The sequence below is a fragment of the Echinococcus granulosus genome (genome assembly GCF_000524195.1).
Source record: "Echinococcus granulosus chromosome Unknown EG_S00060, whole genome shotgun sequence".
In the NCBI taxonomy this organism is placed as follows: Eukaryota; Metazoa; Platyhelminthes; class Cestoda; order Cyclophyllidea; family Taeniidae; genus Echinococcus; species Echinococcus granulosus.
This window is the reverse complement of record NW_020170440.1, coordinates 198,118-213,708: the sequence shown is the minus strand read 5'-3', so window position 1 is coordinate 213,708 and position 15,591 is coordinate 198,118. Positions and strand designations below refer to the sequence as shown.

Below are 15,591 nucleotides of genomic sequence, written 5' to 3'. Positions count from 1 at the left end.
GGGTTAATTCTCTCTTTCATTCTGGTCAAAATTTGACTAATTTAGGTGATGCTTTAATTTCTGTGATAATGAAAGCGAATGTTTTTGCGGAAGAACCGGCAGAGTCCACATTCCCCTCCGATCTATCCTCGCACTCAATTCTTTTTTCATTGAGTTCACTCTTCAACCCTTTTGTCGCTCCCCTTTAGCGGCTTACCATATCTATTGGAATACTGAATCGCCGATGCTCCAGCTAGTAACGAGGGGACGGAAGTGGGAAAGAACAGGAGCACATTTTAGTTGCTACTTAAATGTGGATAAGTAGCCATGATGGGTACTTCCTACCACAGATCAAGGTAAAGTCGGATCGAGCTTGGACGAAGGCCATTGAGACCGTTCCGAAGTCAGTGTAAGCAGCACAATTGGAGGTGGTGCAAAACGGTCGCAACGTATAGTACAGAGTTATGAAGGTGTACGTACTGACCATGGAGGATCGGAGAATTTGGCCTGATTCGACCTTTTTCTTCTTTGTGAATCGACTTGGACTTATTTCCACGGTGGGAGTGTGGAAGCTTCTCATCACATTTTGGCTGTAGTGCCTCGAAAAAGTGCAGAAATAGAATACGCCTGGAGAACATCTTGCCATCCACGAATTTAAACTGTCTAATCCTAATGATTCACTTAATGGTAGACGTTTTATTGTATCACGTCATAAAGGTGCGCCGTGCGTTTTAGGATGAAAGATAATGTTTCTTTTTATTCTCCGCCTTCAGCTCGTTGCGGCTTCTTTCTTTGCCATTAAATAATCAGATGGCAAGCAGACCTGGTAAGATGGAATAGTTGACAGCGGAGGAGGCAAAGTGAGATGATGTGGACGGCTTTGATGGTGGTCAAAAATGCAGTTAAACTATGGGATTCATGAGTTGATTCTGCCGCGTTGGGAAGAGATGAAAGAGCATAAACTGGAGAGGCAATTATTTAAGCGAATTGCGAAAAGCAAAGAAGCCGTTTGTGAATTGCATTTGAGTAAGCGCTTGTCAGGAATGTGGCTGAGATTAGTACGTTACAAATCTTCCATTGGTTGTGGCAGTATTAAAAAGCAACTCTTCGTCAGTCATCTAATTACTTTCTCGTTAATTTCTTGGTATTTGGCAAGTTAAATTGGGCAAATTGGCTACGATGTTCTGGCCTTGTAAGTGAGTAGTATTCAAATCTTATTGTCTACACCATGTGATCAGCAGACATGGGAAATTTGTGCTAATTTGTGTTCTGTCTTGCTGGATGAGTCGTGTTGCCTCATGGTGCTTATCTTAAGGGGAATTCTCCCTCAAATTGGGCTTAAATTCCCCTTAATAATTCCTAACTGTTAATTGGTTCTCCCAATCCTTTTACCCAGGGTTCTTTCTCCGTTCCTTTTAAACCTCTAGCGTACTTTAAACAGCTTTATTCAACCGCTCATTTAGCTAGGTGTGCTTAAGTTAAGCCTGGACTTGTAAGTCAAACGCCTCCCTTATCCATTCATTTCCATGGGTTCAAACTGCATACATCATTCCCATACCTATGGCCTAATACACCGTTGCCTGAAAGCATTTATCAAGTACTGTTTGCATGTACTTACCCCATCATCATGGCTTACCCCCCTTTAATTCAACAAGCAAGTAAGGAACCAAAAACCGCCTTTTTCCGTATCTAATCTGCGGCAAATTCCGTATCTTGTACGTAATAAATAATGATTGATTTCTGACAGTCGCACATGACAAGAGCATGAACAAGGGCTCTATGTTTTATTTAATTCAAGGCATTTAAATGCTTTTAGCGACTTCTGGGACAGGAAAGGAAGTCTTTCCTCCAACCTTTACAATGAAGAAAGATTTTAAATTAAGGCCAAATGTCATCTTCGGGGCTCGCCATTAGCATCTTGCCTAGACTTGGATGATGCCCTCAGAAAATTATCACATATGGCATTTCTTCTAGAGCGAAATCACTTACTATTCAGAGGTGCCGTCACTTCTTCTTAGCCAATTTTTTTATCTCATAATCTTTAGCCGCTTTTATGTCTTTCGAGGCCTACAATCAGGATTTGGAATTAGGTGATTTTACTTAACGAGGATCTTGGAAATATGAAATCAACATTGTTTTACTGCACCATTCGCGATGCCTCAATAACCTTGCGAATGAATGTGAGCCATCCAGTTGTTCGATTGGTTTAGGTGGTTTCCGGTATCGCGTATTTGCCGTGTCGTCCCCTATGTCCGGAGAGTGCGTTTTGACAGGGTCTTTTTCCGCCCAAATTCCCTCACTCTTTGCGTCTTTTTAGTTATTAACCATATAGGTGCATTCTTTGCCGCATATTCTAGGTGGCGTAACTTACTTTGTTTGTATTGTTTGTTTGCAATTTTAGATCAGCCATAGAGGATGGTAGTCCATTATTGGACCAAGTCAAACTGACTTACAATCGTATGCTTTCCCAGGGAGATCCTCGAGTATCCGATTGGGCCATGATGGCCAGTCCAATGCCAACCTTTGGCATTGTTGGCTTCTACCTCTTCGCAGTTTGGTACGGCAAAAAGGTCATGGCTCAGCGTTCGTCTGGCTTTGAGATTCGTAACATCATGGTCTTTTACAACTCCTGCATGGTGCTCCTCTCTCTCTGGTTGGTTTACGAATTCAGCGTAGCCGGGTGGATTTTCGGCAGTTACACTCTTGGCTGTCAACCCGTTGATCCATCTATGCATCCCCAGGCTCTCAGAATGGCCCGTGCCTGTTGGGTTTTCTACATCAGCAAGCTGATTGAACTCGCTGACACTTTCTTCTTCGTCCTTAGGCGCAAATTTCAGCTCATCACCTTTCTTCATGTATTTCACCATGCCGTTATGGCGGCTTCTTGGTGGTTCGGCGTCAAATTTGTCCCTGGTCCGTAGCCAAGTTGAGGAAACCAGTTTTCTTTCTGATCTTGGTCCAAGTACGATTTTTGCTTTTTAGGTGGTTTTAGTACGTTTCATGCCCTAATCAACAGCTTTATTCACGTGTGGATGTACACTTATTACGCACTGGCTGCTGCTGGTCCGCAATTCTATCCCTACTTGTGGTGGAAAAGGTGAGGTTTGGCATTGATTTTCGTCGGCGAGTTTTTTTTTCTTAGAACTCTTCTCTTAGGAGGTGTGTCGCTGATCTCTCTTTGACTCTCTTTTTTCATACCTCTTTGGTTCTTATTGCTCATTTTGTTTCATGCAAGATATGTTGCTTACTTGTGTTCCGATTAATTATTGGTTAAAGGCTAGTATTTTCTGTGGGGTGTATACGATATCATTTTTTGTACCCAGTCTCCTGGCAATCTCATTTACCAGGTTTGAAATGTTGTTCTCGCTGGCTAAATGGAATTTGAAGTCATTAGTTCAGTGATTCGTAAGGACCTATCTCGTTAGATCCTGCTTAAGCCCATCTTCTTGTACGATATCTGATAGTTAACATCTCATTTTACTGCTCTTTTTTCTTGGTTCTCCATGAAAGGCTCTGCATGAAACTCTGTTTCCCGGTGATACTTTTAGAAGCATGATTAACTCGAATATTAGTTAGGCGTTTTCTTTTCGCAATAAGTTTAACCCTTGGATTTGAAGTAAACTGATTGTGCAAAAGACAGACCTAACGAGGAACGAAGTCATTGGTGGATAAGGCGGTTTAACTGAAAGTAGCTATGTAGCGGAAGGTGGATACATCCATTTACCATTCTGGTGCAACGTTACTAATAATTAGTGAACTAAACATGCATTAATGAACGAGTTGATAGTTTCGGTCAGGCAACTTGTTCTGTTAGGCGACTCAAGTCTTGGAAGTGTGAGCTAATATGAAGCTAAATGTGTTGCATATTTGGAAAATAAGTTGGCTAACATGAGATTGTCACCTGAACGAATTAAACATGGTCTTATTTCACCTCGTCGGATCTTCGTCACCTTCGCATAGTACGGGCGCACTCACATAAGACTAAAAGTGGATGGGATTGGAAATGATCGTTTGGTTATTAAGCTTATTTTTTGTCCACTTTCTCTTTCCTCCCTCCCTCCTCTCTTCCACCTACACGAGTGCAGAAAGACCAGGCTCTCACACAGCTCTCTGCTTTCTCTTTTCTGCGCGTCATCTAACTTTTTGAGAGCAGGGTACTCGCTCTACCATTAGTGCACAAGGCGATGTTGTTTTAGTACATGAGGTTGCCATTTTCTGGCCTAGAATCATGTCCATTTACCAACAAGGAGGCTTAACGTCTGGTCTACTGAATAGCTAGCCAATCATTTAGCTTTGATATCATTGAATTGTGAAATAAATTCCCTAGCCTTGGTTGGGATTACAGACTGCAAAAGTGGAGTTTAGATTGTTGGTGGCTGCTGAATTTACTGTCTTTGACAACTCCTAAGAGACTAAAAGCTCCCCTTTTTATTGGAAGCCAGTCTTCTCAAGAGGAATGCATCCGCCTTAAACCTTACTTAAATATCTGATGCCTTACTTGCTCATTAGGTCATCTGGAAGAAGCCTGGATGCTAATTTAGGTCTAAGAATCTTCCATCTTTGAGTCACTGGCGAGTCATTGGCCTTTTGATTTCTTTAGTTAACCTAACTAGGCTATTCGCTGGATGACTGGGAAACCAATTACCTGGACAAAGCTTCCCATGCAGATATGTTAATTTTACTTGAATTTGGTTAGAATTATGAGCCAGATTTGTAAATGCTCCCACTTAAGAACTTAAGTTGTTGAGTGGCACTTTCACCCTCCATCTCTTGCATATCAATCAGACTTGGAGTGAGTAATTGTCATCAGAGTTATGCAACACGGAGATCTTTTTTGTTCTCCCAGGCGTTACTATTTTCGGGTTTGATCTCTTATTGATTCGCTACCTGCAATGTCGGGACCCAGTTTTTTTTTAAATAATTTGCTTTTGATACCTTCGAGTTAACTAAACATTTCTTCCCTTCCCGATGGTTAATTTCCTTGATGCAAGTTAAAAGTATGTCATCTGTGGAACCTTAGATCTTCGAGCAGCCTCTGGATTATTTGATTACAGAATTCTACCCACATCCTGATTACTTGATATTTTGGAGCAAATTTCACCCTTGACTATTTCTATAATCGACCCTTTAGATATATGCAAACATCAAATTACCCATACACCTTGGTCTACGATCCCTGGTCTTTGAAAAAAGTGTAAAACCACTTTTCAGAACCACATCTTTTTGAACAGTAGGTGAGTCTTTCGAGTGTATATTTCTACTGCTCGTCTAAGTCCATAATTGCCGATTTACTGGTTGAAAGTTTCCAACTGCACCGTCTGGCATCTTGGATCGTTAAAGAATTTGTGAACCTTTCCCCTTCATCGGAATGGTATTCTGCATTTCTATTACATGTCTCCAAGCCCATGTCCCTAGGTTGTTGACACACGGCGCATGACTCATTCCCACCACATCTGGTTATCGATTATTGGGTCGTCATTAATTGCTCGGTTGGTGAATTTTGATCCGACTGATCGTTGTATCTCCCTCCCCCTTTTCATTTGTCACCAGGTATATGACGACGGCACAAATCCTCCAATTTGTCCTTGTGATAGCGCATACCACCCAACTGTTCTTCTTCAAGGACTGCGACTATCCCATCCTCTTTGGCTGGTGGATCTTGTCCTACGCCTTCATCTTCCTCATCCTCTTCTCTCACTTCTACTACCAAGTAAGTGTCCCATTTTTTGTGCTCTACACTGTCAAACCCTAAAACGGAGTAATTTATGCAATTTGTAGAAGGCTCTTACGCCTCCATATTTCACTAGAAGTTTGCGATTTGGTGTATGCCTTGAGTCGAATCGTTAAAGCTTAGCATTAAAACGCGAAAGTAGTAAACTTACTATGTAGAAGGCGGATACAGCTAAAATATACACCTTTATTTAACAAATTTTGACACTGATGAACAAATTTTTGTCTTGATGATATGCGACTTGGTTAGCTTCTCTTGAAAACTGAAATTCGATGCACCATTTAAATTTCATGGCTAAAAAACTGGATGAGGTGATTACATGACAGCACAGCTTTGTACCCCGAGGTGGATGTTAATCACCTTCTACCGAATGAGTCAGCCGAAAACCTCATTTTAGCTGTCATTACTGATCTCACCTCGTAGTGGCCAGTACCAAGACATTTTTGATTTAAGCGTTCCTCACGTTAACATGGTCTTTAATGTTAGCGTTTCTCAAGAGTATTGAGGCGCAGGTGGATGACGGTAGACTACTAGTGTCTACGCAATACCTGCCATGCACGGTTTAAACGCACATCGGCATGTTTGTTTATTGCTATTTGTTGCGTCTTCTCAATCTTGCATTGGCGTTAGCACTTACGAGAAAAATTTTGGTTGGTTGAAGTAAAACTCAGTCAGGTGGATTTCTTGAGCCTTAAGGCATGCTTTTCATAGCATTCGTATAAAACTAATTCCATAGCTGGAAGCTTGATAGGTGACACGACGTCATAGAAGGTTTGCATCATAGCAAAACGGGTTCAAATTTCAAATAGAAATAGCGGCACAGCTTGGTAGGAGGTTTCTTTGGGCTATGTGCCCTTCTTGTTGGACGAGAAGGGATTCGTTTGGAAAGTGCATAGCAGAAGTCTGGTTGATGTGCCATGGCGATTACATTGCGTGAAATATGTGTCTGAGCACTGACATTTGAAGTCTTTCTCATCCTCTGACCACATTGAGGGAGGCATCCGATCTCCCGATGGCGATGGTAATGAAAATAAAACCGAATTAGTAATAACCAGTATTATATTATAGAGGCTGGGGTGGCCTTAGAAAGGCGCATCACGTGTCTGTGTGAATGACAATCGATGTTTGGATAACCTTTAATAGCCACTCCATATATTGCGATTGGATCCTGGTCTGAAGGTTAAGTATTGTAAAAGTTAATTCAATTTCAAAATCATTAATGTTATCAGCGCCTTCTCTTACGAGTTTGCACTTCATGGCATTGGCTTATTCTTTGAAATGACTTGCATAACAAGAGCATTTGATGCCACTGTCTTGTCCTGTTTTGAACGTCGTCTCGAAGAATGCGATGGGACATATCTACTATTTACTGGGGAGATATCGCTTAAAGACTAATGGTGTTTTATGGTGGGTCCATTACGCAGGAATATTTGTTCGAATAAGGAAGGTTATTTGTTTTGAATAAGCACTATGCTGCAACCTCCCCATTGTTTCGTCTGTAAGCCTTATTGTCACTTTAATAGCATCCAGCCATTTATCCGAGTTATCCTCTCATTTCATTTCCACATGCAAGCGGATACTTTTGGATGCAAGTCTTACTTTTTCAATGTACGTCTTGACTCATTACTTAGAGTTGTTGTATCTGCCCTCCTGTTGTAAGTATTCACGGTTTCAGACATCCATAACAGCTGCCCTTCCAGCTTTTTTTAAAGCAACACAGAAACCCATCGTATCTTTTGTAAGGGGTGACTGGTATCAAAGATATCCCAATATTTTATAAATTGAGTTATTTCTGGAGGTTTTATGTGAGGCACACCAGTATAGAAGCGGCTTTTTAACGATATGTCTGACATGTAGGGGCAGGGCGAACATCATCCTATAGTGCTTGAGTGGTGATCGCAGTCTTTGTGCTCGCTTCCCGCTCTAAGGCTGCAACCTCAGTAGTCATTCCTATAAATATGAAGTGAGTGCATGGAACGCCTGCCTGTTGGACGCACGGCGTGTCATCGAGATGTAGTGAAGGGGGTTGATGGTTCAATCTGTAGGAGGAAGATGAAGCTGTACATGGTGGAGAAGTTGGCATGGATGAGTTAAACAGTGATGGATGGAGCTATGGATATGGGATGGAGAGACTGTGGGAAGGTAGGAATGCAATTTGGACCCTTAGAAATGTGTGGATGGGGGAGGTGTTTGACCCGCAAGTCTCGGTTTGGCTTAAATGCGCTTTCCATCCGATGTACGTTATGAAATGCTTTATTCTATTCCAAGGCGTGGAATCTGCTCAGTCTCCCATCAAATTGGATATTTTTAAGGGTTACGTTCTTGATGGTTTGATATTTATATTTATTAAGAGTGCTTTAAATCAATTATCATCAGATCAAACTACTTGAAGTGACTTGGAGGTGGAATCTACTCTTGCATATCAAATAGCCTTCTAGTCAACCAATCAACAAATTACTTTGATTTTCATCCCTTTCAGACCTACATAAAAGCCCACAAGATGGCTGTGGCCAAATCGACTGATGGCGAAAAGGCAGACACCGGAGATGGGAAGGAGAATGGGACCAAAGACAAGACAGATTAATAGTCTACCACGGTTGTGTATGGCCATTCTCCGTTTGAGACGCTACTCTCTTCCTCCCCCTCCACTTCTCCCATTCCCTTCACTGCCTCATCATTCTTTGGAGTGGAAATAAAGCTTTGTTGGTGTGAATAACACTCCTTCCGTTGTGTTTGTTTTTGGTGATTTTTGAGCTGAAAGTTTTGCGAAATTTTAAACGAATGCTTAAAAGTTGGGTAATCGTTGAGGAATTCAGTTGTGTTAGGAAATTACTGTCAAATTATTAATAGTTCCTCGAATCACTATTCCTCTCAAGAGCGGACACTGATCGACATCATTCATCATAGTCCAAATATTGAGGGCAGTGTGATTTATTTTTGAAGGAAAGATGGCGTAGGCTATAGGACTATGGACGAGTTCAGCGCTACCATTGCATAGTTGCGGTGGTTGGAGTACCTGAGGCGCATTTCCAAATTGAGGAATTTGGAGGGAGGAATACTTCTTCACCCACTATTTATTAGAAGATGAAAGTTAACCTACTGCAGTCACAAAAGGGGAAAAAGCACTCATTTTCCTACAGATTTCTTTTAGGGAGAATTAATTTGCATTTATCTATGTGAATGTGAACTTCTTGCACTTAGTGGTTTTAGGATTGTATACGCCTTCCGTGGACTAGTAGCCACAAAGGGGGCTTTGTTACTTCCAGCTGCGAGTGTAGGCAAGCCTCCGAATCTCCCCCAAAGCCGTGACGAATCCTGCAGATGTGGAATGGTTTTAAGGTTGTGTGAAACAGCAATACTGCCCTATTGGGCGAGGCTGTAGGCATGGCCTTCCGGCCATCCCCTTAGGCGCTGGTACTGACCACGACGATTGAGGAACCCGCGTAGCTAAATATACGACTGATTAGGTGTTTATTGTGAATGAGGATCTCCAAGAGTTGATTAATTTCAATAAGATTACTTTTCTTTTGCCACATATGATGCTTGTCTTCGCTTATTACCCTACGTGGTCATGACTCCAGCCCACCGAGCGTCGGTCACAGTAGTGCGGTAATCGTTCATCACTTCCGTACACGCCTAGCTGACGAAAGTTCAACGCGAAAGTTATGCACTGCATGGAGGCGAATTTGAGCCTGATGGCACACATGCACACCTTCTAGCGTGTGTGTCGAAATGCCGCTTTTTTTTCTCCCTCCCTCTTTCCTCTTTGATGGGGTAGAAATAAAAGGCTTGCAGCCACTTTCACGACTATGCTGCTAAACTGTTGCAAGAGTGGTCGGATTTTCAGACATAATTAAGCACAACCATCTCATACACGAACACTTTTTACTCCTCTCAATTCCGTTGGGTTCGTAAAGTCCTTTTCAAAAACTCTTTTTCTTAGAGGATGGCGCCTTCGCCGTAAAGTTATGGTTCAAGTCCTTTTTAGATAAAAACAGACAGTTGATTCATTCCTCTTTATGTGGAAGACAAATTTCGGCTTTTTAATTCAAAATCCACGCCCTCAATCATGTAGAGAAAGTCCTCATTCATGTTGATCAGATAAATGAAAACTCAGGGTAATCATTTTTGTTATTGGAGAACTCAGTGGACATCCATTCTCAAGTTTAACCTCGAATTAGCTGCTCAAATGACTTTTTTTAGACTTTTCAGGTGGACTTAGCAACACCAAACCTACTTTGGATACCGTGGAGATGCTTGCGACTTTAGTCATCTCGACGACGCCCCTAACACAGTGTAGTCTCTGAGGTGGGTAATATTATCCTGACAACCTTTTCACCATCCAGTCGCCTGGATCGTGTAGACTGGATGCAAGAGAAAGTAATCCTGCTGAAGCACCCGCATACAAGGAAAGCACCTCTCGACTCAAAGTACGGCAACAATGACAACCATCCATGACAATTTCTAATTTTGCTTCATAAGCTATGGTAACCATTGGGTAATTAAGAAAAAGTGATGAGAAACTTAAGGGAAGAATGAAATTTGGCCCTCCGTACCTTATAACTACGGTGCTTTTTCAACTGCCAATTTGTCATTCGATTGTCCAGTGTCAGTAAAATGTGACAACCATCACCGGAGCTGTTAAAGTCGAGGTAGTACCCTCCTTCCCAAGCCTCACTGCGAGGTTCTCTCAAGGACGAGAAGGTTTTCCTGCACAAATTTTATTTTTATCGTTCTAAGTAGGCAGCTCTTAGTCATGATCCCCTGTCCTTCAGCACGAATTTCCATCCACATCCACACACACACACACACAGAACTTACTTTATAAGGGGGTAGCCGATGGTGTTTGCTGGCTTGGGGGATGTCATAATACGGAAATCATTTTTCACCACAAGTCTGTCGGCTAGCGATCAAAGTTAGGTAATGCGTGCGGTTGCCTGGTAGCTTTCGCCGAGACTTTACCTTTCCAGATGTGGTAAATATCAATGAGTTGTTTCATTTCTCTTAAGTATTCCCACTTTTTCTCATAGTGCTCTGCAGTAGATGTTGAGATGAATCTCTCGATCTTCGCAATCGAATTAAACTTTTTTCGTAGGGTAGACAAGCTGGACTCACATCCATCCGTGGTGGTGGATTGGTGTGTTATAATTCCCATAATCAGCAGAAGGCACTTTACAACTGCTGAAAAGTTACCAAGGTCATCGCGAGGTCCACACTAACTGTTTCCGGTCACGTCATAGACCATCTGAATGTACCAACTATCTTATATTTCGTTAATTACTTGGCTTTCTTTTTTTTTCAATTGTACCAACATTAGGCAACGTTCTTCACAGAAATCGTGAAATCTAAGCACACCAGATGTAGCGGGCATGTGAATATAGACAGCTAACAACGCGCCTTAGTGGTCTGTAAAAAAAATCAGCTCGTGAACATTCAGTCTACGACCCTGTGACCTCTCCATACAACTTTGTCTGACTCTAGTCTCATGCCATCCATCCACCCTTCTAACCTGTCAGCCTTCATGTACTTTTATGCTTAATGCCGTTAGTTGACTCGCACGCACTGAACACTCTTAAAAAATATCGAGATATTAGGGAGGATTTTCAGACCCTGAGTCGAAAGACGGATACCTTATGTGTGCAGCTAACAGCAAAACTCGAGTCGATTCAAGGGAGCGAATATTTGAAATATTTTTATAATCTTATTTTTCTCTTCAGACTCCTCCTCCTTCTGCCTTGATTGGAACCCCCCAGGGGCTACCGATGTGGTTGGAATGGCGTGGAGTGAGCATCCACCACAAGTGTCGCCACAGTTTCTTAGGCTCCATGCCGTTGGATTCAACTGCTGTTAGAAATGCTGTGAAGACCACATGGAAAAGCAAATTTTTGATTTTTTGCTTTCTAAAATCCTTTTTTTGATATCTTGGTAAAAGAATAACGCAGCACCTGTAGTCTTATTCAGAGTCGTCCGTCACACATTTTCTCCGAATTCACATGAGAAAACTCAAATTTGAGACGATTTATCTGCCTCATCTTTTTTACACCGGTTGAGCAAAAGTACTAATTCAAGCCTGAGCTTTATTAGACTGAGTCCATGGCTTCTAGATCACTGGAACATTGGTTTATTTAGCAAAAACTATCGTCTTTCTATTTTCAGCGTTCTTATTTAGCTCCATTTTACCGACAGGAAGCGGCAGAAGATATCTAATCCGATCGGAATGTGTCGCTATCTTGAATTTAACTTATACTTCATTCTCTTCCCAGTAATCAAGGTAGATGATTTTGATTATCAGGAGCTATCTTAACCATTAATTCTTCCGACATGCCGGTGATCATAGTGCTAGGCATCCTTTCTATCTATGAAGCGTCTGCAGTAGATGTAGGACAACTCCACCTGGACGATGAAAGCTGGCACAAACGCCACAACCATCGCTAGATTTAGCAATTTTGAACTGTTTTGTTGTGACTCGTTTTAATTCTCCTGTATCCGATTCCTCCAGTAAGGGTTATAAACTAGGAACTTCATCCATCCTCCATCAACGAGCCATAGCTAGACGCTCGTAAGGGACCTGTGAGGTAAGATATCGCCTTTTTTTACTAAATGGGAAATCTAACTGCTGAATGGAGACGGACGGGAAGATAAAGCATCACGATATTCTAGCGACTTGATAGCAAATTTTTTGCTGCCATATCTGCTGCTTTCTCCTTGATCTTTAAATGCGCGAATAATGAACCTTCTTCCATTCTGAGATGGCTTTTTACGACTTCGAAGAGACTTTAAACCAAGTGAAAGGCAATTCTGACTTTGTTTAGTGGTTTCGGGGGAGAAGAAATCTGCAATGAATAGCTGAGCATGCAGAGTATCACCACGGAAGAGCTGAAACACCATTTACTTTTGACAAACTCTCCAGCTTTAGTTCCACTGAAGTGAGGCCCAGTTGACAAAAGACCCTGAATGACCTTAATGGGGGCAGACTAACACTAACCCGGACGAATCGATTCAGCCCAATTTGAGCATGTGGCATTCCCCTTCTTAATTCGCCGTATGGCCAAGCGTTGCTACGAGAAGCGATGGCAACACAGGATAGACGACCTTTAGAAAGACGCCCAGTCTCCACGATACATGTCACCTTGTCTTAAACGCTATATTTGCGCATCTTAACCAGATCTACCCCCCCCCCATGCAAACTCATCATACCATCCTCGGTCCTGTCTCGCGTCGGTTGCATTCAACGCAAGAGCTCATTAGGGCCGAGACAGTGAAGAGACCATGCTCACACGATGAAAATGTACGGCGAGCTGATAAACCGGGTATCTGCTCAGACAGGCTCTTCTGTCTCCACGGTGCCGTGGTCTTCTGACCCCCCCTTTAGCTGCACAGCCCTACGATGTACCAGTAGCAAATTGAGGGTTGGACTTGAGGCGATCACGTGGAATGTCACAGACTAGTCGTGGTGTCAAATCCTAAACTTTGAGGCCTTGTAAATAATCATGGTTGTGGGCTTTTTTGGACAGGTAACTTAACCGTTGAGTAAAGCTGTCAAGGTAAGGGATAACTTTGTTCACGATGCTGTCACGCACGAAGGTTATTCAAGGTAGCGCTTATTTGGAAATAAGGTGGATTTTTTCAAAATTGTTAATCTTCTTCAATTATACCACAGGCGTAACTCCGATTAATACCTCTTTTCTAATTTGAGCCCTTCAAAAGGCGTGCTCATATCGTGTTGAAATCTGATTTGTCGAATCGCATTTCAGCCAATCTATGGAGAAAATTTACTGTGTGGAAATCACTGTACAAATAATATTCTAGATTATTTTACTTCCTTTTTTGATACACTCAAGACTCCGCCATCCTATTTCGGCTTGGTGGTGCTACCTCTGGGCCATACCAGTAGCCTCTCAGTCCTCCTGCACACTGGCAATGCTTTTCAGCCCTTCTACTATGGCTCCTACCGACACCAGGCCGTACTGTTATTTCTCGTTCACTTTCATTTGGTCAGTAGGCAATCTACTCAATCAGAAGACAGGTTGTGTCTACTCCAATGCATCATTTAATCTCTCCTAAGCTCGTCAAAAGACGTAGTACCACATGGCCAGTTGGAAGTGCAAACCATTGGAAATGAAGAGCTTATGTTGCTGCACTTCAATTCAAAGAAAAGAAAAAAAAATGACCACGACACGAAAAATTGTTCAACATGTAAAGTCCCATCATATTGGAGTTATTAACTAGTGCAATTTTGTTGTCAGGAGGTGATTTATAATTACAGCTTCTCAAATCCAATACTATTAAATCATACCATCTTAATCTTACTTCCTTCTCTAAACAGCGAGACTCGAATTACTGATCCTTTTAATTGGATAAACTCCCAACTCACCAACTCTTGGTGGCCGTTCAACTGAAATAATATCCAACTGAGGTAAATCAGATTGCGTGCACAACTTCTATAAGTGTTTTACCTGGGATTATGTTGCATCTTTTATGCGATATCCGACTCACTTAAAGGAGAAAACGCCATTATGCCACAAATAACTAAAATCAGGAAAAGCCTGACTAATCAATCAACTGACTCGTGTTGCCAGTGGGCTTTACGTGATTTCGACCTTCAAATCAACCCTTAGGTATAAGAAGTTAAGAGCACATGACCTCGGAGTACGAGAGTTTTGTGACTTCACTTGCAAATCACTTCTTTTTATTTCATAAATACTATTGACTACTTATGTTCAACTCTCGGTTAGTAAACATCGACATCGTGTTCTCGATGTTTCTGCTGTGAAGCGTCATCGATTGAGCCATCTATAAGGCTGCCCTTTTGACCATGGTAGCCAGTCGGTGGAGTAAACGGTCTGGAGACGTTACCAATACGGAGGAGCTGGGAGGCTATGGTCAAGATACCGATAGAATCCGAGGAAATGGTAGAGTTTGGCGGGTCAACTAATCAAGCATGGAAACATCATTTTATTGTACGTTCTTCAGTTGCAAGTCTTCGCAGATCCGGCCACTTTATTTAAAGATTCCAGCCGATCCATTTCGATACAAGCCTTCTTTGGATAATCACTTAAGTTGGTCAGATTATTTTGGAAGGGGTGAATGTCACTTGGGTTTCAACTTGAAGACATCACAAGACCGACACTCAGAGTGGCCAAGGTGACTACTCCACAGGCTAATCCAAGACTAGGAAAGAAACATGGGCACATGGCGTGGAACTGGAGCAAAGCCGATCACTACAGGATGCAAGTCTCGCGTAATCCTCCCTGATAATAAGATGCATTGTTTAGTTGCAATAAATCCCCTTATTTCCTACTAGAGACTAGGACTTAGTGAAGTGAGAAGTATCAAGTACACCTTGAGTGATAAATGCAGTGGAATAGCAAACTACTACTGGATCGGCCAGCCTGTGAATCATCCAATCATTAGCCAGCCCTGTCCGCTACTTCTTCGGTGTTGGCGTGTGACGTCAATACGCTACCTCGTCATTCCAGAAGGTATGTTTAGCCGTGCCTTGTAAATTAAAAGGCGCTACAATAGTGGCGTGACTAATTCTCATTCGGCACAAATTGACGATGAGCATTCAAGCCGAACTGGGACGTAGGATAACACAATGCCTTTCTTTGTTTAGTCTCCTGCTCCTCTTCTATCACCTAGCACGGCTTTTAGCTGATGCTCGGAAAGCAGCTTTGGTGAATGACTAGACTGTGTTCACCACTCTCGCACAGAATGATTTATGTCTTGTGCAATTCCTTCACACCATGGGTGATGGGTCAACAAGTAGCTGAATGCAAACAGAGCTGACGACTGATGAGGCTGTGGCCTCGGAAAGGAGGCACCAGGACCAACATCGTCACTGACGCGCGCAATCACATGGCTGCCATCAACTGTACAAA

General features: G+C 42.3%; 2 protein-coding genes across 2 annotated transcripts; one reads left to right on the top strand and one right to left on the bottom strand. All coding sequences in view use genetic code 11, as the record gives it.

The window, feature by feature from the left end:
* Nucleotides 1-290: 290 nt before the first annotated feature.
* Nucleotides 291-8,294, top strand: EGR_06613 (Elongation of very long chain fatty acids protein 7; the record flags this gene model as incomplete). Its single annotated transcript, XM_024495862.1, has 6 exons — nt 291-388; nt 2,173-2,238; nt 2,381-2,892; nt 2,962-3,076; nt 5,530-5,689; nt 8,190-8,294. The coding sequence occupies 6 exons, from the start codon at nt 291-293 to the stop codon at nt 8,292-8,294; spliced, it is 1,056 nt and encodes a 351-aa protein (XP_024349720.1).
* Nucleotides 8,295-8,384: 90 nt separating this feature from the next.
* On the bottom strand, nt 8,385-10,865 carry EGR_06612 (hypothetical protein; the record flags this gene model as incomplete). Its single annotated transcript, XM_024495861.1, has 2 exons — nt 8,385-8,464; nt 10,673-10,865. 2 exons carry the CDS (start codon nt 10,863-10,865, stop codon nt 8,385-8,387), a joined length of 273 nt encoding a protein of 90 aa, XP_024349719.1.
* Between the last annotated feature and the right edge of the window lie 4,726 nt (nt 10,866-15,591).